Source organism: Vombatus ursinus, unplaced genomic scaffold (assembly GCF_900497805.2).
Source record: "Vombatus ursinus unplaced genomic scaffold, bare-nosed wombat genome assembly UNPS02010219.1, whole genome shotgun sequence".
NCBI lineage: Eukaryota > Metazoa > Chordata > Mammalia > Diprotodontia > Vombatidae > Vombatus > Vombatus ursinus.
The window spans coordinates 3,476,661-3,503,148 of NW_020949997.1; the positions used below are offsets into that span (position 1 = coordinate 3,476,661).

Genomic DNA, 26,488 nt, shown 5'->3' on the forward strand with positions numbered 1-26,488 from the left:
TTTCTTTCTTTCTTTCTTTCTTTCTTTCTTTCTTTCTTTCTTTCTTTTTTTTTGGCTTTTAGGCAATTGAGATTAAGTGACTTGCCCAGGGTCACACAGCTAGTAAGTGTCAAGTGTTTGGTCTGAGGTCAGATTTGAACTCAGGTCCTCCTGAATCCAGGGCCAGTGCTCTATCCACTGCGCCACCTAGCTGCCCCGATGCATTACTTTTCAAAGCAACCAATTCCATTAATAGCTAGCACTGATTGCAAGAAATTCTTAAAATCTGCCTTCTTGTAACTTTCACCCATTGGTCGTAGTTCTGTCCTTGAGAGCTGTATAGCATAACTATAATCCTTGTGCTCATATATTAGAGACATTTGTAACATATTCATTGAATTGAATTAAGTCTATTCATACCACAGTATATACCAGCCCACGTTTTCCTCTTGCACAAATCAAAGTAACAAGTATTAAATACTTTCTGTGTCCCAGGCACTGTGCTAAATATCACTGAGGATTTATGGGAGACGTAGTCAAATTTTGATAGCTATTCTGATCTTGGAAAGTAGCTTTCTTGTTCCCTCTAGGTCTTCTCATCTCCAAGTTCAACCTCTCTTCTTTCAACTCTTAGTCATATACAGAGCAAGATTTCTCATTATCCTGAATGATCTCTCATTTATCAATGACCCTATTAGAGTATGGAGGCTCTCCAGGGAAACAGTGATCCAGGTGTGGGCTGATCATCCAGGAGTGTTAGAGTTGGGAGAGTACTTGGAGTCAGAGTACCTGAGTTCAAATCCTGTCCCTCCTCAGCTCCTCCTCCTCATTATCCTGGCTTCCTTAAGTCTCAGTTAAGATCTCATCTTCTACAGGAAGCCTTTCCCAAACCCTCTTAATCCTCGTACCTTCCCTCTGTTAATTATTTCCTATTTATCTTGTATAAAATTTGTTTGTATGAATTTATTTGCATGTTGTCTCCGCCATTAGATTGTGAGGTTCTTGAGGGCTGTCTTGTGCCTCCTTCTGTATCCCCGGTGCTTAGCATAGTGTCTGGCACATAATAGGTTCTGGTGCTTAATACATTAAATTTTTTTTTTATCTCTGCCACTTACTACTTGTGTGACCTTGAGCGAGTCACTTAGCCTCTGTGGGCCTGTTTCTTAATTTGGAAAATAATTGGCTTTGATGTGATGATCTCTGAGGGTGTTTCTAGCTCTAAATGTGTGATTCTATAATTTGTAAACTGTATTTACATTAATATAACCCAAGATGAATTAATATTTTTAGGTAACTATCAAACTATGGTGATCAAAATCCATGTTTTACTTTGTTTTGTTTTTGGCAAGGCAGTTGGGGTTAAGTGACTTGCCCAGGGTCACACAGCTAGGGAGTATCATGTGTCTGAGGCCACATTTGAACTCACGTCCTCCTGACTCCAGGGCTGGTGCTTTATCTATTGTGCCATCTAGCTGCCCGAAAATCCACATGTTTTAAAAAATATGGACTGCCCTGAAGCCAGATTCCCCCATCTTATGCCTCTGAATTTTATTCTTTTAACTTAAGTGAAGGATTTACATTTATCCCTGTTAAGTTATAATCTTAACGTTAACTCATTGTTCTAGAATGTTGGCATTGTTTAATGTAGACCTTATCTAGCACATTAATTATGTGCCACCTGACTTGATTAGTATGCCTTTTATGATCAAATGAGATAATATTTGTAAAGCACTTAGGGCACAGTTCCTGAAACATAATAGGTGTTTACTAAATGCTTGTTCCCTTCTACCCACAAGTTGTTGTTAAAATGTTAAACAATATTGGGCCAAGACAGAGGATCCTGTGACCCACCAGGCTTGACTTTGAGCTATTCCACAAAATCATCCAGTGGCATCACCCCAAGAAAATACTCTTCTCTCACGTACACCCGTAGAATCCCCAGCTGCCCCCAAAGCACATATCCAGATGCCATGTCGAGTTTGCCTCCTTTCTGGGCACCCACTCACAGCCCCCATTCATTTCTACTTTCTCCCTCTTGAAATTGCTTTATATAACTTTGTACATGCTCTTTGTACTTACTTATTTTTGTATATATTTATTGGTCCTTCTAAAATGTAAGTCGTCTTAAGAAAAGATGTGATTTCATTTTTTTGCCTTAGTATTCCTGTGCTTCCTTGTACGTTATGGGCAGTGCTTAAATGTTTGTGGAATTGAATTAGTCTCTTTCATAATACAGTACATACCAGCCTATGTTTTTCCTTGTCATCCATGGGAGATGTCAAGATGCCTGTCTGAAATTCAGATCTTCTATATTCATCTGTCAGTATCCCATTCAAAAAATTAAATTGTCTTTGATTTTACTAGTCTGATTAAAGTTACTAGTCTGTTTAAAGCATACTTTTCTTTAATCTCTTTATTTTTATTATTTTGTTTGTGTTTTCTTTTACAACATGGCTAAAATGGAAATATACCTTGCTTGACTTCACATCTATAATCGATATCAAATTGCTTGCCTTCTCAAGGAAGGGGAAAGGGGGGGAGGATTTGTAACTTAAAATAAGGAATGATTGTTATTTTATTTTACATGCAATTGGGTAATATTTAATGACATAAATGTAATTTTTATAAAAGAGCGATTAGTTCATAGTGCTCACTAATTTTACTCATACTTTCAAAGCATGCGTATATCCTGTGAATTATTGTCTCAGTTTTAATTCAGTTTTTAATTTCCCTATTTTCCTTTTAATTCTACTATAGTTTCTTTAAGCCTATGATCACAGTACCCTTATCAATTTGTATGACTAATTGGATAAAATATTAGATGATATTTAAGCTCAGTTAGGCCAGAAAATAGAAATGGACTTGAAAAATAACAAAAAACATTAAGTACCTACTATATGCCAGATTATCTGCTGAGAGCTGGGGATAACAAGATAAAAAAGACATAATCTTTGCCTTTAGTGAACTTACATTTTCCTGGGGCAGGAGGAAGGAATATAAAACATATTTTAAAAATTATGTATAATAAAGGAAAAGTGAGGAGGGGAGAGAGTACCCACAGTCTGGATGAGCAGAGAAAGCTTTGTGGGGCAAACAGCACAGACATTGAGTCTTGAATTAAGATGAGGATTCTGAGGGGGCACACAGCCTACTATCCTGGCTCTTTCCCAGAAGTGGGGGAGGCAAGGGTCCTGACACCTTGCCGCAATCTAAGAGTCATCATTACCTTTTACCCTCTAAGTTTTTATCAATATCTTCTGTCTCTCATATCCTAATTATCCCAGGTATCCCTCCCTCTCCCAGAGAGCCATCCCATATAACAAATAGTGTTTTTTTAAAAGAGGAAAAAAATTGGAAAAACTGAGCAATATGTAGAAAAAGTCCCAAAACTCGTGCTTTACGTAACGCTTGTGGACCTCCCACCTCCATGAAGGGGTGAGTGCATCAGGGATGTCCTCTCATATCCATTCAAGTCCTGCTTGTTCTTTATAATTTTGTTACATTTACTTCTGTGTTGTTCTTTTTACTGTTGTAGGAACCATGTATATTGTTCTCTTGGCTCTGTTTCCTTCACTCTGTACCAATTCATGTAGATCATTCCATGCTGTTCTGTTTTCACCACACACATCATTTCTTAGAGCACAGTAATCTTCCATTATATTTATGTGCCACAATTTGTTTAGCCATTGCCCAGTTGATGGACTTCTACTTTGTTTCCAATTCTTAGCTATCACAAAAAGTGCAGCTATAAATATTTAGAGCACATGGGGACTTTCTTTTTCTCTGTTGCTGCCTTAGAGTAAGCATTTCTAGAACTATATCAAGTAGTAATGGCAGTGTTAATAAAGTAAACAGGCATCTTTGCTTTACCCCTATATTTAGTGGAAAAGGTTCAAGTATATTCATTATCATAGTGCATGTGATGCTTGCTTTTGGTTTTAGATAGATGCTTTTTTACGATATTTTTTAAATGTCCCTCTATTCCTGTATGTTATAGGGTTTTTAGCATAAAAGAGTATTGTATTTAATCCGAGGCTTTTCCTGTATCTATTGAGATGATCTTGTGGTTCTGGATGTTTTGGTTTTTAATATGATTAATTATGTTGATTGTTTCCGTAATGTTGAACCATTTTGTGCAGCAAGTGAATCCAAGAAAGCAGTAGTTGCAGTCATACTATCTGACAAAACAAAAGCAAACATTTAAAAAATAAAAAGAGATAAACAAGAAAACTATATCAGGATGAAAGGAACCTTAAACAGTAAACCAGTGTCAGTAATAAACAAATGCCTTAGTGTTTAAATTCAAAAAGGAAACATTACAAAGGTTACAAGAAGACATAGTAACACAATGACAGGGGACTTCAGTATCCCTCTCTCAGTTTTGGATAAAATCTATCATAAAGATAAACAAAAGGGAAAATATGGTACTTAATAAATTGCTAGATAAACTAGAGTTAAATGACTTAAGGCATCTTCTAAATGGGACAGCAGAAGAATACATATTTCTCAGTACCACATGAAACTTTTACAAAAACTGACCACGTACTAGGGCACAGAGGTATTGCAAACAAATGTAGAAAAACAGAAATAGTTAATACATCCTTTACAGACCATAATGCAATAAAAGTAGCAGTTGGTTCAAGGACTGCAAACAAAAGATACAGACCCAAATGGAGACTTAACAGTGAAATCTTATACAATGAATTGGTCAAAGAACAAAACATAGAAACAATTAATAACTATGTAAAAGAAAATGATAATGATGAAATAACATAGCAAAATTTCTGGGATGCAGCTAAAGCAGTCCTCAAGGGAAAAATCACATCCTTACAAACATACATTAAGAAAGTAGAAAAAATAAAGAAGATTAATGAACTGAATGTGCATTTTAAAAATTAGGAAGCCAACAAATAAGCAAATCTAAAATTAGCACAAAAGAAGAGATATTTAAAAATTAGAGGGGAAACAGATAAAGTAGAAACAACAACAAAAAAGCCCCGTAGAAATGATAAATAACACTAAAAGCTGGTTCTTTGAAAAGGCTAATAAAATTGATAAACCCTTAGCTAATTTGATTTTAAAAAGCACAAAATCAAATGAATAAAATAGAAAGTGAACAACATGAAATTATAGCAAAATCAGAATAATTAGAACATATTATGCAGTTATTTTTGCATAGAGGAATATCTTCAAAAATATAAAATACCCAAAATATCAGAAGACCAAATAGAGATCTTAAATAATCCAATCCAATCTGGCTACTAAAAAAAAACAAAAAACAAAAAACCAACTCCTGGTCCTAATGAATCCAAGAGAATTCTATCAAATCTTTAAAGAACAATTAGTACCCTTATTTCCCAAATTATTCCCAAAAATTAGGAAAGAAAGCATATTACCAGAATCCTTTTTTTTTTAAACTTTTATTTATTTATTTATTTATTTATTTCTTGGTGAGGCAGTTAGGGTTAAGTGACTTGCCCAGAGTCACACAGCTAGTGAGTGTTATGTATCTGAGGCCGTATTTGAACTGAGGTCCTCCTGACTCCAGGGCCAGTGCTTTATCCACTGCGCCACCTCGCTGCCTCTAGAATCCTTTTATGAGACAAATACAGTCCTAATACCTGAACTAGGGAAAGATAAAACATGAAAGAAAAGTGTTGGCCAGTATCATTAATGAACATTGACTCAGAAATGTTAAACAAGAGCCTGTCAAAAGAAGCTACAACAAATCATTCATTATCCTCTCCACTCTTCTTTTATTCACCCGTTATCTAATCAATTGTTGTGTACCTCCTCAACTTCTCTTATGTCAGCCTTCTTTTCTCCAACTCAGTTGGTCTCTTGCATCCAGTCTCTCCCTCTCTAATCTCTTCTCCAGAGCTCCCAGATTTATGTCCCCCCAACATGGTTTTGACCTCTCATTACTCTATTCAGCCAGTTTCTGTGACATTTGTGTCTATAGGGTGAAAGACAAAGTTCTCATCCTGACATCTTCACATCCTAGGGCTAATCAGTGTTTCTTGTCTGCTATCACATGACTCCGCTTCATACAGTCTACATTCCAGCCAACATCACTTCCTTGCTGCTGTTTTTTTTTATACTTATTCTTAACTCCCGTTTCCATGTCTTTGCACAGGCCATTGCCCATGCCAGAAGTTCTCTTTCTTCATAACTTCCTCTTAGTATCCCCAGCTTCCTTCAAGGCTCAACTTAACTGCTACCTCCTACAAGAGGCCTTTCCTGCCCCCCAAGTTCTTAGTGCTCCCTGCCCCCAGAAATTACTTTGTCTTTATTGTATTTGTTTTGTTATTTATCTGTATGCATCTTGTGTTGTTCTCCTCCCCCCACCCCATAGTATGTAATCTCTTTGAGGATATGGTTTATTTCATTTTTGTGTCCAACACCTACTGTAGTTACTGAATGACATCAAATAGGTGCTTAACAAATGCTAATTAAATTCATTTGAGAAGTACAGATGAGGACATAATGAATTCTAGGCATGGGTCTAAGATTTGTGCTGTTGCTGGGAGGTGGGGGATAGAATATTAAGTTTGGGTAACAGCTAATAATCCGATTTAGTTGGAATGGGTAGTTTGTGACTACGTAAAGGTAAGTGGGAGCCAGATTTTGGAAGTCCTTAAATGCAAAATATGTGTCGTGTGTATATAGGTAATAGGGAGCCAAAGTTTTTGATCAGGGAATGACAATCAGATCTGGGACTTAGGAAGGTTGTTTTGGCAGGAGAAGGAGTTAGAGATGGGAGAGACTGAAAACTGGAAGACTAATTAGGAAGTCTTTAGTAGGATGCTGGCCATAAAACAGGGGCAGATACAAGATCTGTTGAGGAAGAATTGAACTCAGCAACTGGTTGAACACGGTTGGATTGAGGAAGTGAAAGAAGAATCAAGGACGACATTGATGTTATCAATCTGGGTGACTGGTAGGAGGGATGGTGATGCCATCAACAAAAACAGGATGATTTGGAGGAGCAGCCCCTTTTGATTACATCACACTTCTTTCTTTTCCTATTGCCACGGTCCCAGTTCAAACCTAGGCGATAGAAGGCTTGAGGGGAGTCAAAATAATGTCTCCAAATATTTGAATAGTTGTCATGAGAAGGGATTATGTTCATGGTCTTTTGATCCCCTAGAGGGAAGATAGGGAGCCATATATGAAAGTTGCAAAGAGGTAATGTCAGAAAGAGCTTTCTAATCATTAGTACTGTCCAGCAGTATGATGGGATGCCTTGACAGGAAGTGCACTCCTCCTTCTTACAGACAGAAATAAAGACAGAGTGAAGATATGGAAGTGTTTTGAGGTCAGGAGTAGCGGACAAACAGAAAAATTTCACAAATGACCTTCCTTTTCTCATTTAAATAATAAACAAGGGCATCTGCAGAAAAACAGAGTAGGTTGAGGGAACATCGGGAACTTGAGTAGCAAAGAGAAGTTTTGGAACACTATTTAAGGGGAGGAGGATAAAATGATTTTGGTGAGAAGGGTTGCTTGAGTCATTGCAACTAAGGTAATGTGTAACAACTATCTCTTTTGCCATCTTTGGCCTCTTTAATTTTCCATCTTTTTTATTCCTTTCTGCCCACGTGTGATGAAACAATTTAAAATCATTTCCTCATTCTGTTTCGATAACAATTCATTTTTGGTAATCTAAACAAAAATATCCTTCTGAAACAAAGTCAGAACATCCAACAGACTGAGACAGAATCATATCTGCACTTAAGATTCTGCATTTCCTATTTGGCATATCAGTACTAGAAATACGTTGACAAATTGGAATGATTTCAGAGGAGAAGATATCAAAACATGATTTATGAGGAAGGATTAAAGGAGCTACTTATAGCTTGGCCAAACAATGACTAAGGAAACTGCCTCTACAAGAGGTGTAAACACCAAGAGGACTGATGGATTGTTTAAAGATGCCCCAGCTAAGAGAGATGGGATGAAAATCAACAAAGAACAATTTAAACTGGAAATAAGGAAAATAATTTACAAAACAGAATTTTCCTCCTGGAAAAAAAAAATAGTGGCATTCTTCTCACTTCTCTCCTGGCTCTCAGACCTTAACAGTGTAGGATTATTTTTATATTCTCAGGAGCTTTTTAAGTAAGAGAATGGGTTCTTCCCTCCCCACCAGCGGTATCTCCTGTTTTCTTAGCTCAGTCAGAAGGAAGCCTGAAATTGTGTGATGAGCAAGCCGACATTTGTAGACAAAGTCCATATAATTTCCTCTGCCATACACTTAGATGTACTCAAGCTGCAATGAAAAGATTGATGTTTGTTAACTTGGCACTTTGGAATCGGCAGGTTCTCAGATTCACAAACTTATTTTCTTGGTGTGATACCACAGTTCTGTAGATCTAATGGATTTGTAAAGGTGAATGGAAATGTTTTTGTGTACAGCAGCATTTTGAGAGCTTTTTCTGAGGACTTAAGGAGAAAAAGATCTCATTTTTTGGAAATGCAGAGATAAAGGCTCATCTGCAGTTTTGTTGTCTTAAGAAAATCACCCTTCCTCTGGTGTGTATGTCTGATTGTTGTTGTTTCTGTTTGTAATCAGTTCCTGTCTGAGCTCCAGAAATGCAGAGACACTCTACTGAAGGAGGTGGCAGCTGACAAAATTGCTGTCTTTGACCTTCTGATACAAGTTTAGTAACTAATCTGGAAAATAATGAACTGCAATTAATGAAATCTGCACTCGTATTCAAGTATGTTTCTCAGACAGTACATAAAATAATTGAAGGAACTTCCTGCTCTCTAATTAGTTAGATTGAATTAATTTGGCATAATAGCTTTTTTCATGTTTCTAGAAGTTAGTTTTCAGATGAAGCTATTTATGTACTCCAAAGTTAGGGGCTTCAAGTGGCCTATCAGATTAATCTGGTGCCTTAAATAGTTAATGGCCATCTTTGATTTATGCCATAAAAAGGAGCATTGTCACATTTTCTTCCAATCTGATTTTGGCCTTGTCTCTTCAACTTCCCTTTTTGTGAAAAATAAAATTGCTATACTAGAAACATTGATCATTCCTCCACCCACCCACCCTTTCTAAGTTTAGCTTGAGGTGATGGCAGCTGAATGTGATGGCTGTCCCATCTCTATCAATTAAGTATAAGTTTGTATAATTATTTCCTCTTCCATCTCCTCACAGTAGGGGTTCCCGCTGTAATATGGAGGTGCTTCCTCTGTCTCCCTTACAAATCTGCTCTTTAGTTTAAGAGGTGAAAGTTGCAAGCAGTCCCTCCTTGATCCGAGGCCACTGGTGTGGAAATTGAATGAACCACACTGCCTCCATTTTGTGACTCAATTGTGGATCTAGCTCAGTCCCTTTCTATTCAGTTACGGGTCTATTCTGCTTTCTGTCATATGAGAAAACTTTGTTTAATTGTAGGAATTATGAGAAAACCTTATTGCATTGTTTGAACCGAGCCCTACGTAGCTGGAAGACTGGACCACCTCCACCTGATGATTAGAGACCCTTAACTAAGAACCTAGGTTATGCTAATCAGAAACCCGGTCAGATCTGAAGATTGATGCAAGGAGTTTTCTCACAATTATACATCTCGGGCAACCCATATGTCTTATCTGAAACCTGGCCCTGTACTAGTAAAATCATTTATTTTTCCCATGTTCCTTTAATTGAATACAGACATTTGTGGGGTGGGAGTAGAATGGGATATCTCTTTTTCTGATTTCAGGGAATTGCACCGGTTTGCTCTCCTCCTCCAAATATGGAAAATCCCTAAGCTTGCTTCCAGTTAGAAATCAGATTACCTAATTTTGTATCCTGGTTAATTGTTTTCTTTTAATTAATTGATCATATTTGATTACTTGTTTTTAATGCCTAAAAATCTCTCCCCCTATATTCAGGGTCCAGCACCTAGCTGAGGAGGCCTGGTCCCGATTTGTTGTGCCATTGGCATGCATTGCCTAATAAATCAACACATTTGGAAACTCAAATTTTTGTTTCCTCAGTCATTTCATCTTTCACCTGCCACCCAGCTTAAGGTATAACAGCCTCTCCTTCAGTCACTCAAGGAGCTTTTATTTTCTCAGCCCAAATGGGTGAAGAGACTACTTTCCTGCCTCCAGTTTCTTCTAAAAAGTGTGTTTTATCATGGTGCGCTGGCCTCCATTTCTTCTTCTGTGGGGAAGAAAGGGAGTTTTCTTTGGGATGAATGATTTCTGTTACCATGTTGCTTTGAGATGTATATATTCTTGGCCCTGCTTACTACCTCTAGAGGAATCTCTTGTCTTTGTTTTAGCATTTCAGTATCATAATTTATTGCTATCTGATTTTGGTCCAGAATTGTAGCAAGATTACAGAGGCAGAGAAGGGCAGCTGACAAGTTGTCTTTGACCTTTTGATTTAAGTTTAATAACTAATCCATAAAATAATGTATTCTAATTAACAAAACCCACCTAGACAATTAAGAAAATGTGTAAGCCATGTAGAATGTAACAGAGATTTGAGCCTAACAGTCACATTTCAGTAATTGACATCATATACTTTTACTTGTACTTTGAAGCCTTATTTTTCATATTTCAGATTACAAAGCATAATGTGCTTTAAGTAAACCCAGTTTAACTCACTCTTCATGAAAACTACAAGAAGGAATGTACATCTTATCCTTTTGTGTGCAGTAAATATAATATTGTCTTCCATTATCTTTCCAGATCAGCTTTTTCAAATCATCCTTTAGATCCATTTTTAACAAAAATAATTATGTAAAAAGAGGTTTAAGGTTCAGAAAATAATCAGAAACTCCTCCCTTCCCTCACAACTATCAGAAATTGCCTTTTTAAAGAAAAAGATAATTCTCCATCTCAAATACTAGAATAAATTACACTGGCCCACACACTATGTGCTACCCATCCGTTGCTTGAAATCCAAAGTCCATCTGATATTCAGGTTGTTGTTCAGTCGTTTCAGTCCTGTCAGACTCTTTGTGACCTTATTGGGGGTTTTCTTGGCAAAGATACTGGAGGGGTTTGCCGCTTCCTTCTCCAGCTCATTTTATAGCTTTGATGAGGAACTCAGGCAAACAGGGTGAAGTGACTTAACCAGGGTTACATGGCTACTAAGTGTCTGAGGCCAGATTTGAATTTAGGAAGATGAGTATTCCTGGTCTAAGTCCTGTGCTCTGTCCACTGGGCCACCTAGCTGCCCCTGGTATTCAAAACTGGGCCACTAACTGCTAAAATTGCTCACTTGCTGACAGAAGAAATAACAGGTTTCTTTTGTAAAAACATATTCATCCCTGGTTGCATGGATTTTTTATAGGTTGCCAATGCTTATGCTTTTTTGTCTGGAGAAAAACATAAATGAAGTTAGGTTTTAGGTGGGTTCAGGATTAATAGACTTTAAATACAGCTGGCAATGTTTGGTTAAATTTAGATCAAAAAACAGCTGTTGATTTTTTTTCAAAAAGCAGCATTTGCCGAGTCAACCCAGAAAAATTCTGCTCATAGTTACTAGCCCTTCAAAACTAGATGCAAACTGAAAAGGCTTTATTATGACTTCAACTAGGCAGTATTAAACTTTTAAGGGTTAATTGCTTGAAAAGGAAGACATATTGTTGAACTGTATTGTGCTGTGCGCTCTCTCTCTCTCTCTCTCTGTCCCTCTCCCAGTTCATTTTTGAGGTGTTGAATGCTTACTGTGTACAAGACTTAACAAATATTTGTGGAATGAATGAAAGAAAAAAAAGTTAATTTTTTCAGGAGTTTACAGCTTTCATCTGCAAGAAGCAGTGGTGAACTAGCAGACCCAGGTTTTTTGTTTGTTTGGGTTTTTTTTTTGGGTTACAGCTCTAATTCAGTTCAGTTCATTTCAGTATTTTATTAAGTGCCTACTATGTGCAAGACACTGTGCTAAGTTGTGGGGATAGAAATACAAACCTGATTGCTGTAGGAGGTAGTACCTGAGCTGGGCCTTGACTCTAATGAGAGCTGTGAGGTTTTAAAAAGAAGATCTTACCCAGAAGCAGAGCTATAACTAGGGTAGGGCTAGCAGAACTTTCCACCATGACAACATTCATCATGGCAGCTGGGCATGGGGGATTGGGGGTGGAGAGGCACCATGCTCTTCCTTTTTTTTTTTTTTTTTTTTTTTGGCTAGGCAATGGGGTTAAGTGACTTGCCCAGGGTCACACACCTAGTTAGTGTTATGTGTCTGAGGCCGGATTTGAACTCAGGTCCTCCTGACTTTAGGGCCAGTGCTCTATCCACTGCGCCACCGAGCTGCCCCCACCATGCTCTTCCTTAAGAACAGAGTATACTCTTTTCCTTCCTAAGATGGGAGGTGGTGGTGGTAGTGGGGAAGTGTTACTGTCTAAAGAAGGCCAGAGACCTCCCTCTACGTGCCTCACAGATACACACACACACTCACTCACTCACACTCTCTCTCTCTCTCTCTCTGTCTCTCTCTCCCTCTCCCTCTCTCTCTCTCTCTCTCTCTCTCTCTTACCCTCTCACCCTCTCACCCTTCATTTCCTGGCCTTGCCTGCGGAGTCTTGCTGCTACATTGACCATTACCTGAGAGCTTATAATGTACCTGACATATGATGCTAAGATTACTTTTTAGTTAATTTGTTCAAGGGAAAAAGAGGACAAATATATTTCAACTTCCAGCTCTAGATGTCAGGAACTCCTTTCATGAGATCGTAGCTATGGATCAGGAGGGGACGGTAGACTCCCACTTGGTCCAGTCACTTTGTTTTGCAGATGACTAAACTGAGGACCAGAGAGGTTACAGGCCCTGCTCAAGATCCCACAAATAGTACGTCATGGAGCTGGGATTGAAATTCAAGTCTTAGGGCTCTTGAGTTCATCATTCTCTCCAGTAATCCTTGGTGACCCCAACACCAGAAGTGAGGAATTCCTTGAATAAAGATAGGTACTTTTGTAGGGAGCCTAGAGTAAGTATTCTTGACTGCCAGTAAGTACTTCATTCCCTATCCCTGTAAGCTGCATAAAAATAGAAGACACATGGGGACCACGTTGTCAGAATTAAGGAGGGGGATCAAGGAATAAGGGAAATTTTGGGAAGAGATGTGGTGGTATAAACAACAGGAACAAGAATAAGCATTTACATAGTACCTACTATGTGCCAGGCACCTGGGCTAAGTACTTTTACAAATATTGTCACATTGGATCATCACAACAACCCAGCAAGGTAGGTGCTCCTGTTATCCTCCTTTTGCAGTCAAGGAAACTGAGACAAACAGAAGTTAAGTGATTTGCCCAGCCTCAAACACTTACTAAGAGTTTGAGGCTGGATTTGAACTCAGGTTTTCCTAACTCCAGGCCCATATAGGCTAAGGTCCATTTATAAGCTAGGGATCTTTGCATGACTCTGGCTGTGGGTTGGTTGGGCCTTGTGAGTAAGTTAATAAGCTCATCCAGAATTGTGCTTTTCATAGCAGTTGATAGTAGTACACCTTTTAATAAATGCTGCATTATATGTGATATGATAGATAGCTGACCTGTATGATTTAGCACTCAAGCAGGTAACTTACTCATCTGGTAAGATTTGGTCCAATTTCAAAAAGATCTCAAAGGACCTTTTCATATTAGCCAAAAACACTTGATCCATATAAACATTAGATGCTCTGTTTGTGTATCTTATATCTTCTAGTCTAACAACAGCTTCAGAGTTAGTAGTATTAGCTATTGTTTTTTTTTTTTGTAGCAAAAAAAAAAGCTCTCTATTTCCTCTTTTATTAGAATAAGAAGACTGATTTGCAAGCCTGGTTTTAAATCATGAAGACAATAGAGAAAAAATTTAACCTAGGTTGCATTGCAAATATAAGGGGGAAAAGAAATATTTATCCATTTTTAAGAGGGAGAGATGATGATTAGAAAAGATTTATTTTAAACTGCCAAGGAAGTCTTGAAATCATTAGTAGAGACAAAAGCTGTGAAAAGTGATAGTTTTTTCCTTCCATTCAAGCTCTTCCACACATAAACCTTTCTAAGCCTTCACACCGTTCCTGTCTCAGTTCCACTTAAAGATTATTAAGGTCAGCTGCCTTGATTGTCAAGGGTAACGCCTGCCACCAACCAGGACCCTAATTAGTTATGAAGTTCAGAACAGGGTTTCTTTTTCTAGAGGTCCTATGTGCCGTATGCATAATAGGTGCTTAACTGGTTTTTAATTGAGTAGAGGGACTATAATAATATAGTCAAAAATTGTTTCTTGGTTATTTAAAAATAGTTGTTTCAAATCATTACTTCTGCCTTTTAAAATTTGACAGACTTTTTTTTGTATGTTTTATGTGTAATGAATTCTAAATTTAAAGCTTTGTTTTCTTCTTTTGTGCCAAGATTTAAAAGAAGCTTGCAAAATGGTCTTTTTATTTGAATAAACTGAAAACATGTGCCCTCAAAAAGCAGTGGACCTACCCAAATCCAGGAAGGGAAGGGATTCCTCATTTCCTTCAGTCATGATCTTTTATTTCTAAAGAATCCCCTTCTCTCCTTTCTGTGGCTCAGTCCTAGCCAAAATGACGTGGGTTAAAAAAGGAGGTTGGCATTGTCAGGTACTTACTACAGTTTAATTGGAAAATTCTTCCTCAAGAGTCATCATTAGCATTAGTTATATTGGGCTCTTTTCTGTCGTCTTTATTCAGTCTATGCTGGTTTAAGTAGCGTATCCGATTCATATTATTAGTTATTAAACTCTTCAAGGTTTTATATAATTATCTTCTCACATTGTCATCGTGGACGGATTCTCTACCCTGCTTTGCTCCCCCATTTCCCCTTGAGGTCAGAAGGTCTTGAGCTTTAGTGGGGGGTGGAGGGTGGAGGGCTCCATCAGTTTTAAAGGAGTTGTGATGTAGATAGAAAACCTGTATCTGCTCTCTTTGAGCACATTCCAGCTTGGTGACCTTTTCTCATCTGCAGTGATAGCTCCTTCTGATCATGTGACCTTTTGCTGCCACCCACGACGAACACATTTCACTGAGTCTTTTACTAAGTCCATATGGTACTACGTACTTCCCGCCCAGCTTACCTACCCAGCTGTTATTTCCCATCTAGTTCGTTAGCCCATGGTCCTGTCATTGCCTTTCCTGGGTTGTGTTTGGTGTAGCTTAGGAAATGGTATGACGTAGTGGATAGCATGTTCAACCAATACACTAGAAATTCAGATTTGCTTCCTGTCTGTGCCACTGATATTTTATATGTGCTCTCTGAGCTTCTGTTTCTCCAGCCCAGATGACCTGAAGTTAGGAAGACCTGAGTTCAAATCCACCTCAGACATTTCCTAACTATTTAACCTTGGGCAAGTCACTTAACCCCTGTTTTCCTCAATTTCCTCATTTGTAAATGTTGGGATAACAATAGCTCTTACCTCCCAATATTATTTCGAGAATAACATGAGATGCTATTTGTAAAGCACTCTGCAAACCTTAAATACCTACATTGGCTTGCCTCACCTGGATTTATGGTTGTGGAGTGCTTTGCAGTAATCATTTTTATGAATAGTTAGCAGATGTGTTGTAAAGATTGGTAAACTTAGAACCTGAAATGTACTGAGTTCCTGGAATAAGAGAGAAGTAGTCACAAAAACAAACAAAAAACCCACTATGAAAAAGAAAGAGCATTTGTATTTGGCATCAGGGGTCTTGGATTCAAATAGCACTTCCGTTGTCTACTACTTTTGTGACTTTGGGCACATTGCTTAACTGCCTGGGCCTCATTTCCCCTTTTGTAAAATTTGGGGTGAGTCTTCCAGCTCTTACTCCATAACCCTAAGCAGGTTAGTGTATTTCTGATCCATGGGACCCTGAGCAAACATCCCTGGTCAGAGGAGAGGGCCACAGTGGGAAATGGTTTATACAGTGCAAGAGAAAAACAGTGCATGACTGTCAGAGTCATGATGAAGACAGGATTAAGTGTTTAACAAGAAGAGCTCTTGTTGATGAGAGACAGGTAGCAGACCTCAGACTTTATTTTAATGTTTTAGGTTTTATTTATTTTCTTCTTGCTAAAGAAATACTGATCGCCAATTGTACAAAACAGATGCAGTGTTTGTCTTGGCTGGGAAAGCATTTTGATAGGTGATGGGGCCATTTAGTTTTTGCTTCTGCTATCAAAGAAATAGGCATTCAGGGTATCTTGAGCAATGTGAGGGATGCATGGAGGCAGCAGGAGCGCGGGCGCTTTAGCTGATATGGCGGCTAGGAGAAGATGAAGCTGCAAAGGGGAGGTGGTGGCATCAAGTAGTGGAGGGTCCTTAAGGGATTTTAGATTCTTGCAGACTCCAGATTGAGATATTTTGTAGGCAGCTGAAGGTTTTGGACCCTCCAAAGAGAAGAAGACGCATCAAGACTAGCGAGAGATTCTGTTAGTCATTCAGTTCTTCGTGTAATAGGTTTAGAGCCCAGGGGAGTCAAGGGGTGATCCAGCCCAACCCCTCATTTTATAGACACTGTGGCAGAGGCCAGGAGAGTCTAAATGACCTCATTAAGGTCATGCAGGTATTCCATAGCAGAGCCAGTATATGAACCCCCTCAGCTGTCTCTCCACACCTAAATTCGAATCTCAGAGTTATCTTTAACTTGGCCTTTTCACTTGTGCCACATTATCCAGTCACTCCCCAATTTCTTCCATCCCTCCCTTTGTGGAAACCCTGGCCCTATCCCTAATTTGTGTCTTTACTACCTAATAGAGTCACAGGTGAATGAATCTTCCTGCCTTCCATCTGTCTCCTGCTCCCAAATCCTTATTATAAACTTCATCAGCAGGCCAACTTTCCTAAAACATTCTCCATACCATTACTCTGCTCAGAAATTTCTCTTACCTCGCAGTCCCCTCAGGATCAAGGCACCCATTCCCCTGGCATTTGAGGCAATCCTGTTTTACATTATTCCCCAACATTAGTTCCTGGCTCCAGTCAAATTCATCTTTTACCAGAATACCCCTGACACATTCATGCCTCTGTATCTTGGATGGCAGGACATCCTTTGCCTATTCTGTCCTCCCTGATCCTTTCCTCTTTATCATTCTGTGCCCAGATCAGATCTCCCGTGATGCTTTTCCTGAGCACTGTGGGGCCCAGGGATCTCCCCTTCTTCCCAACTCCTATAGCTCTCTGCTTCACTCTTTTGAATCTTGGTATATATTGCTTCATATTCTTAGTTGCATTTTTGTCTTGTCTTCCCAATTAGATTGTAAGGGCCTCCAGTGCAGGGTTTTTACACCATTTGGGGTTCCCTACCACACCTTGAATAGATTTAGTGAGCAGTTGGCACTCCATGAATGTTTATTGAGGATGGCTTACTAGCAGAAGTCATTGAACCATTAAAATTCACCTGGGGTGTGGTTCTTGACTTGTTCTCAAGTTTGTTTAATTAAAGTATTCTTCTCTGATTATCCCTATCCTGCTAAGTTTAATCTTTTGTCCTCAGTGGACCTACATTTTCTTTCCTCTTTCCTTGTCATTTCAGCCCATTCCCAGAATTATGGTACAGCCTGTCAGCACGGATGTCAGCAGGACCAAGACAAAACAGGTATTTGTGCCGCCATTGACAGCAGCGCTATTAGAGGAGCCAGCGGCGCCTTCCCTCCTATTCATCATGGCAGCCCCCAGATGCAGAATGCACAGATGGAGTGATTTTTTGGGCTGCGCTTGCACGGATTTTTTTAAACTTTACTTTTCGATAATTAACAGTAATATAGGTCACTTTTCCCTCCTCCCGAACCTGCCTCCCCCATGCCCCCATGTTCCCTGTTATACCTTCTATTTTCAACTTGCTAATCATATGATTGTTTAACTTTTAGGTGCTTGACTGCTAATGCAGTCTGCTGCTTTAATAGCCCACTGCTAGGCATTGAAGCTTTCTATAAACAGAACAATCTCCTTATTCCAAGTGTTTAGCTTAATTCTCAGTTTTACATTTCATTCTGATTCATGATATCAGTGTGAAAAGACTAATGCTAAGCTGGGAGAAAATAGTCTCTTATGATCTCCCACAGATCAACAGCTCTTCTAGTCTTATGAATAGCAAATCTATTTTCTCCCACTGTGCTTTCATTCTCTTAGCTAAAGTTATCTACATAGGAAAATTTTATTTATTAAAACAAAACAAAATAAAAAAGTCCAGCAACTGGAAAGACGATTCAAGCCTCTGCCAACAGCTCTCAGCCCTGAAGGGCACTCTGGGATGAATGGCTATTAAGGTGGAAGGAGGGGTGGAGCACAGGTCCCAAGGCCTGGTGTCTCTCAGCCGAGCCTCTGGGTGAATTTGAATGCAGCACTAACGAAATCTTTGTGGTTCTGTTTCCCCTTGTGTAAAATAGGACTGTAATGTCTGCCGTAACATATCTGACAGGCTTATTGAGGATTTAATGAGGTAATTTACGCCAGAGTGCTTCAAACTCTGTAAAGCTTCCTGTAAATTTAAGCAGTTCTTACGAAGTTTGGGTCTGGCGGTGGATAGCTCCTCTTGGGCCTGTGCAGTTGTGGGCAGCAGAGTGTCAGAGAAGGGGGATTGGACTGGGACTGAGACCTGGCTGCTGGCATTCTGTCATCTACCAGCTCGGTAACTTTGGTCACGTCACTTTGACCAGCTGGGGGTCCACTTCTTCATCTGGAAAATGAGAATTAAGTGATTTCCTAGCGCTGATACTCCAGAATTCCTCTGAGAACCAGTTAAAGTGGCATTGTGGCTAACTGCTTCAGAACCAGATTTCTTACTAATGCTCTAGTCTTTCTTATGCCTTGAATTGGTGCCCTCAGTCCTCCCTGCAGGGTCAGTGATCTTAGGAAACAGAATAGAAAATAATAAAATATGTACATGTTGCAAAAAAAAAAAAAAAGATTGCAAGACCTTAATCTTTTAGAGTAGATGTGTTGGTGAAGGTTATTGATCTGTTGGATTTTGTAAACTTTGCAGCTCAGAAATCCATCACTAAAAGGGGCTGTTAATCTCAAGAGGTGCAGTTAATTTTGCATCCTGGAAGTGTATGATGAGGGAAAAGGAGTGCCTTTGGAAACAGGGATATAAATGACAGCTCATGTAGAAATGCATGATTTATCAGACTGCCAAGTTAAGCCAAGTAACTGTAAGAGACTTATAGATCACAGACTCTTTCCCAGTTCAAATAAATCCTGTATTTCAAATGGAAAATGACCATTCCTGTAATATAAATAATCTTTCAGTAAATATTGGAAAACATATTTCTTTTGCTGAAGCAGCCCTCCTTCCCCCAGTCCTCTCTGTCTCCTCTCCTCCCTCCATCATTGTTAATGGGTGAACAGACTGATAATCTGCCAGCTTCGTAAAAAGGCTTATTAACCAAAGAACACCTTACCAGCACCACTGGTACGTTGGAATTTGGACAAGCCGTGGCTGTCAGAGTTCCAAATGAAACATGTGCTGTGTTTGTCCACTGCCAGGATGACTCACAGAGCCATCGAAGAGTGAAAGGCCAAAACATCGAATCTGGTTCTGTTCCTCATTCAGGCGCAGCTCCCCAGGAGTCCCTGGTAGCTTTTTGTGCCTTTGTCTCATTGCAGTCCAGGAACTCCTGAGCAGGGCAGTGGAACCAGTGTTTCCACAGTAGTCTCAGGAGCTCCAGAATGTGCTCTAGGAGAGAGAGGGCCGTGCACTTCGTGGTCAAGAAATGGAGCTACCCCTGTGGTGCCCCAGCTCCTTCCAGTTAGAAGTGTTAAGTCAGAGCCAGTGGGCACAGGGGTCATTATTTTTGTGCTGGTAAAAGCTGTTCTGAAACATCTTCTAGTCCTCTGATGAGATCATCATTGAAATTATGTGGGAGAAAAGTGCTTCTCAGCCTTTTTAATAATCCTCACAGTCTCCTTATGAAGTGGGCCTGTGTTTTCAAGGGAGGAAAGTCACTAGCCCAAGTCAGAGAGCCCTTTGGTTATTGAGTGGCCGTTCAGTGTGGGACGTTGACCCTCCACCTGAGCTCTGCCAGTGGACGCCACAGTCCCTCCATAAGAGCTGAAGGAAATAATGCCATTTTTATTTCTGATTTTCTTAGCAAGAGAAATTTTAAAATCACTGGCAAATTCCAAATATTCAGCCAGGCATTCATTAGTCTTCTCCAGCGTGCCGGTCACAGTGATGAGAATACAGAGGCAAAAATGAAACATCCTCTGCTCTCAAGGTCCTTACCTTTTATTGGGAGAATCAACCTCACCCATTCCATGAGACCTTGCCAGATCTGTCCAGTTGTTATTGCCTCCTTTCATATTTCTTTTGTCTATATTTTACATAAGGTTATACATGTTTGAGCTGAACATAGGGATTCTGGAAACCAGAGATGAGGGGGGGAAATACATTTCAGGCACAGAGAACAGACCTTGCAAAGGCACAGAAATCATATATGGTGTGCAGGGAACAACATGAAGGTTGTTTTGGCTGGACTCAAGAGTGCATAAATATTAAATTATTGTGCTTTCTGCTTCAGGTTACTCAGGAAGATGAGCGGAAACATCTGCCTGAAACTACACCTCCGTCTTCTGCCATCGGGAAGAATGCTGATAAAGTCAACAAAATGCCTTCCCAGCAACTCCATTCTTCAAATGTCCAGACACAGGATACCCCAGAGGGTCCCCCCAGCCCTCTGAGTGAGGCCTCTAGTGGTTACTTCTCCCATAGTGTCTCAACAGCCACTCTATCTGATGCTCTCATGACTGGCATAGACTCCAGTGTCCATGCTGGCAGTCAGACCCCAAGCTCTCCATCCAATCCCCTCTGCCAGGGAATACCCGAAGGCGATGTTCCATTACCGCCAGTTAGTTCATCCTCAGAGAGCTCTCATTTGACCAGCCCAACGGACGCACAGATCCAGCAAATGGAGAAAAGCCAAGGTGGTAGCAGTCGTGTCTCGAAGCCCAAGGGATCAGCTTCCCCTGTCAGTAAGAATAAGGACCAGGAACATCTCTCTCTCGCCATTGACACAAAGGGTTTTCTTCCCACTTTTCCCACCCAACAGAAGGAATCATCCAATCAGCTCACAGCAGCAGAGACTGCATCTGTCACCAAACAACCCTCCAGACCCAAGGAACACACAAAGCCAGTCCCCAGCCTGGAAGTGCCCAAACCACAGCCGCCCCCTGACTTACTATCTCAGTCTCCTGCTGTGGCCTCTCCATTTAAAATCCAGAAGGTGAGAACTTCAGAGCTAAAATCATTCACACAAATGCTGGGAGACTCTAACTGTCCCTCCAGTACAAACGAAGACCAGCTGACCTTGGGGGGCCACCCCAATCCAGGAGGAATAGCCAAGGAAAAGCTGGAGGCAGCATCTGACTCAGAAGACACTGATGAAGTCCCAGAGTGGTTAAAAGAGGGAGAATACGTCACAGTGGGCACTAACAAAACGGGCATCGTCAGATACATTGGACCAACAGACTTCCAAGAGGGCACCTGGATTGGAGTAGAATTGGATCTCCCTTCAGGTAAGTGAGGCCAACAAACCAGCTTAGCGCAGTGTAACAGCCCCCAGCCTGGAGTCTCAGCCCTAGATTTAGGAGTTCCAGGACTGAAGCCTGCCTCTGCCTTTTCTCTTGGTCAGATCACTTTACTGCTCCAACTTTGTTTCCGCATCTGAAAAATGAAAGGTTGGATCTTATTTGCCAAATATTTACTATTGCATTGCACTGTGTTAGGCTCTTGAAACATAACCTCTTGTCAAGAAGTCTGCAACTTTATGGTGGAGAAACCTATTCCCAAATAACTGCTATGTAGGGGGGACAGTGTGATGAGTGCAAAGGAGATAAAAGTCCCAGGCAGAGTGCTTTGAACATTCTGATGAAGGAGAGATCACTTTCAGGCCAGGGGAGTGTGGAAGATTTCTAAGGAAGCTGGACCTCTCCTTGAAGGTGAGGGAAGGAAGGGACTTTAAAGAGACAAAGGTAGGGGGATTGGAATATCATGGTTATAAAGGTGGGGCAAGGCAGGATGGTATTGTTGAGTCAGATCGTGGAGGACCTTGAATACCAGGATCAGGAATTTATACTTGATTCAGTTTGAGAAATGACATGATCAGATCCATTAGCACATTAGGAAGATTATTTTGGCAACAGAATGAAGGATGAGTTGGAAAGAGGATAACCTCGAGGCAAGAAGAAGTATCAGAAGGCTGAACCAAGGTGGCAGTGATCAGTGGGTCACAAAGACAAGGAAGGGCGGGAGAGGACGAAGAGGTTGCCAGGGTCAGATAAATAAGATAAATAAGAACACGGGGCCTTGAAAGAGAGAGAGAAGAGTCAAAGTTGACTTCAGAGTTACAAGTCTTTGTTGATTGGAAGGACAGTAGCAGAAGTAGTAAGTATAAAAGTTAATGTAGGAGGCAGATTTGGAGGGGAGGATTCTTTCCATTTTGGACATGTTGGATTTGATCAAACCATGTGGTAGGGCATCCCAGTGGAGATGTCCTATAGGTTTTTGGAAATGCAGGCCTAGAGCCATGGGATGAGATTGGCTGTGGAAACTTAGGACATAGTTGAAGCCAAGCGATGAAAAGCTATCTAGATGATCTCCAAGGTTCCCTTCAAATCTTCTACTCTTTGGGCCTTTCAGATCAGTGATGTTGTTTCACTTCTTGTGATTTTTTTTTTTTCATTCTAGAGGTTAAGTATTGGATAAACAGTTGTTAACTTTGTAGGGAAACTGAATTGTGGATAGTGATATATGCTTCTTCCTTAAGAGATTCTGACATCATTTATAATAATTATTATTACTTCATATTGTCACATAAAAGGCCTGGCTTAAGATTTGTTATTAATCAGGCTCCTCGGCTGGAAAGGGGCTCAAGAGGGCCCTGAATCTGTCTCTTTGCCCCGCAGTGACTGTGCCTAACATGTTCTCAATGTGGAAGATCACAATAATCACCTTAAAATCAATTAATCAATCTGAAATAATTTTTTTAAAAATCTACTAAGTATCAATTAGGAGAAATACCTAAGTGCAAGATGAAAGTGCAAGATGTGTTCTTTTAGTCAAGTTGTTTTCCTCCTCTGTAAAATGTGAAAGTAGGTTATATAGCTTTCCTTCCAACTTTAACAATCTTTAATTATAATAGAAATAATTTGACAGGATTATCTAGTCCCAGCAGTTAGTTCGGCGTACCACTGGTGCTCCGTAAATAACAGTCTTGCAGTATCTGTCTGCATCTGAGAGGGGGTGGCACTCCTCACACAGGGAGGCCATGCAGTCAAGGGGCATGCATCCATCCACACATTGTTTTCAGTCCCTAGTTGCCTGTGCTTTACCTGTTCTGCTTTCCACCTGATCACTGGCTAAGCTTCCCTGGAGGCTGTGTTCCTCAGAAACAGGTGACTGGGTTTTACCTATCCATCAGACTCTGGGTAAGCACCTCCTGTGTGCATAACTTTGCCAGTTATTGCTGGAGGAATCGCAGTGATTCGCACTGTATAAAGTCGGCCTAAATGTAGTTGTCTCAAAGGAGGGGAAAACTGTAGTGTAGCAGAGTGCAAGGATTGGTCGAACATGGCAGGGTTGGGGATGTAGGGAGGGAATGCCAGTGACTTTGTCTCTGCTTGGAGTTAGAAAGATCAGACACAGTGACTGCTAAATCCATTTTTTTCCTTTGCTCTTATCCCAGGTAAGAATGATGGCTCCATTGGGGGAAAGCAGTATTTCAGATGCAATCCTGGCTATGGTCTCCTCGTGAAGCCAGGCCGCATCAAGAAAGCCACTGGGCCGGCCCGGAGGCGCAGCGCTGGCCTCAGGCTTCAAGGGGTGGCAGCTGAGCACCGGAAGACTGGGAACTTGTCAGGCTCGGCCTCTAACTTGGCTTCGTTGACAGCCCTGGCCAAGGCCGAAGGGGGATCCACGCTGCGATCAGAGAGGAGCCAGCGGACCACGGAGAACCGGAAATCCTGGGCCAGTTAAATGGGTCCATCTAGCTGTGACCCGGGAGATCCAGCAGAGCATCTGCTGCTTCCTTTCTAGGCAAATACTAATGAAGATTATGGGAAGGCTTTTCTCTCTACACCTTCTGATCCCTCTCTGATTACTGCCGTGTAACTTCATGGCCCTTCCTGGGGACAGAGCTGTCATGTGGTTAATCTCCTGCCTGTAAATCTGTAGCATCACCCAGGCTTGGGGGCTTGGAGCTTCTTGGTGGGAGCTCAGACAGGAGCATTGCAAGAAGCACGAATGGTTTGACTCATCTATCCTTGCTGGAGTGGAAGTGTACTTGACTTATCCCCAGGTTTGTAGTGGGCTTCAGGAGCTATTTTTCCTGAATCCAGCTAAAAGCCAGGAGAAGAGCGAACAGAGTAGAAAGGCTCTGGCAGGTGCCTGAAATGTGCAGTAGCCCCTCCTCTGCTGGGCTGTTTGCTCAGACAACAGCCCTGGGCTCTCCTTGAGCCCTGCCCTTACTGGGGCTGTTGGTTATCTTTCCTTCTAATTTTCTGATGATTCCATTAACCTCTTCTTTTTAAGTAGAATTAAAACTGACGGCTCCTTTGCCTGCCCCAAAGTATGACTTTTTCATGCTGGCCTGAGATCTCAAGGCTCCTATCCTGTCTGCAGACCTGGGTCGTTGAGTCCTTTCTGGGACCATTTCTTCCTTTTCCCCCACCCCGAAAAAAGGCTTTCCAAAACAGTGCACACCTGGGTGGGAGTTCTTTGTTTTCTGTGAGTAGCCTCACGCCCTGAAGGGCCTAACCCCTCACCCCTTTCTCCCTTACTGTCTTTTACAGGGTATATAATTTTAAAAGAACATCCTTGCCTTAAACCTGGAAGACTGTTTTATTTCCCATTGATGCCCTTAACAGAGTGTTCGGATAGTATTTATTTGTATTTATTGTTGGTTTTTTTTTTTAATCCTAAATAATGTGCAAGCTACAATCTTTCACTGACTTCCATAGACCTGGGTGCCTTCACTTCACTTGTGCACAGAGCCTGCTTGGGGCCTCCCAGGGGTACACACAGCCTTGTCCAGAAGGGGCTGGCTACTCATGACAGTCTGGGGGGTGGGGGTGGGGGCAGAGGGTAGAGTTCTTTTGACTGTCCTTTCATTTTCAGACACACAAGTGGCCTTATTCAATTGAAATGGAAACAAAAATAATTTCACGAAATTCTAGACACTGAATAACTTTGATGTTTCTTGTTTTAGTCACCAGGGGAGGGGTGGGGTTGGGGGGAGAGGACAAGCTTTGTACTACTGTGTTGTTGGTGGTTGTTTGTTTGTTTGTTCCTGGGACAGTCCAGAAGCCAGGTGATTGACTCTAAACACCTTGGGTCCTGCCCTTACCCAGTCCTAATGACTCCCAGGGCTAACCTTGCATGTGTGTGTGTGTGTGTGTGTGTGTGTGTGTGTGTGTGTGTGTGTGTGCTCGTGCTCCCGCTCCCATATGGATATCTTTAGTGGGGATCCTTAAACTGGTGCTAAATTTTAGGGAGTTTCTGGTCTTGTATGGGGAAAAAAAGCTTGATTTTCACTAAGCTAACTGAAAGTTAGCATTCCTTTCAGTCATGAATGTAGGCAACAAAACATCCTGAGCACAAGCCCGTGGGCGTCACCCGAGCACTAGGGGAGGACCAGGCCACAGAGGCTAAGACTGCCTGCTCTGTGGTCATCTGCTGTAAGAGCTCTTGGTCTGCATCCCAGAGGCTGGAGGCCTGGAAGGGATTCTGAGCAGTTACCTGGCCTGGGCACAGCCTGCCCTTAAACCATCCTGGACTGCTCAGAATCTCTTTTCCTCAAAGACTTCATCTCTGATCAGTGTCATCTTTTCTACTCCTGCCCTTCGCTAAGGGCCCAGGGCAGAGCTGTCCTCAGAGGATGCTAGCAATGGAAGGAAGGAGGGAAGGCCATTCCATAGAAGAGGGAATCGGGGCTTGGATGTCTGAATGCCTGCTTATAAATGGGATCAACAGGGCAAGTTAAGCAGCACGAGGAAAAGCGGCATGTTTTCGATGCCCCAGGAGGGCAGCAACTAAGCAATTCTCTAACCTTTGTATCTTCCCCAGAGCTGGATGTTGAGTTCATATTAATCAATGTTTGGTAAGTTGAATTAATAAATAGTTGATTCTAAAATAGCAGTACTTACGTTATCTGTCCTCCTCCCCAAGAGCCTTTGCCATAATGAGTGTGCAAGAAACATTTGTCTACTTAATCTCATTTGCACATTCTCCTTATGATCATGCGATTGGTCCTCATGTGTGGAAGGCCACGGTAAGCCTCTCACTGACTCCCAGGGAATTTCAAGTTGCCCCTGAATAGGGATGGTGAAAGTTATCAGCGTCCCTGCAGGGCTGTTGGATTCTTCCCAGTGGATTTGCAGAGGCCTCTACAGTGGGGTCAGTGGATTGGAATCAAAAGAAAACTTGACTCTAATCTTAGTTCTGTCATCAGTGTGGAACAGAGGGAAACAGTACTATCCTTAGAGTCAGGAGCTGTGTTTGAATCCCAATTCTGGTGTTTCTTGCCTGGGTGACCTTGAGCAAATCATTCTGTCTTCCTCAGTTTCCTTTTTTGTGTGAAC

At 41.0% G+C, this 26,488-nt stretch overlaps 1 protein-coding gene across 1 annotated transcript in view; it reads left to right on the forward strand.

Annotated features, from left to right (window-relative positions):
- Positions 1-25,129, forward strand: part of KIF13B (kinesin family member 13B) — a 246,338-nt gene extending 221,209 nt beyond the window's left edge. The window contains exons 38-40 of the mRNA XM_027853795.1: positions 17,448-17,510; positions 20,434-21,427; positions 23,596-25,129. Coding sequence (XP_027709596.1) covers positions 17,448-17,510; positions 20,434-21,427; positions 23,596-23,885 — 1,347 coding nt within the window. The 3' untranslated portion in view covers positions 23,886-25,129. The remainder of the gene's footprint in view (positions 1-17,447; positions 17,511-20,433; positions 21,428-23,595) is intronic.
- The last annotated feature ends 1,359 nt before the right edge of the window (positions 25,130-26,488 follow it).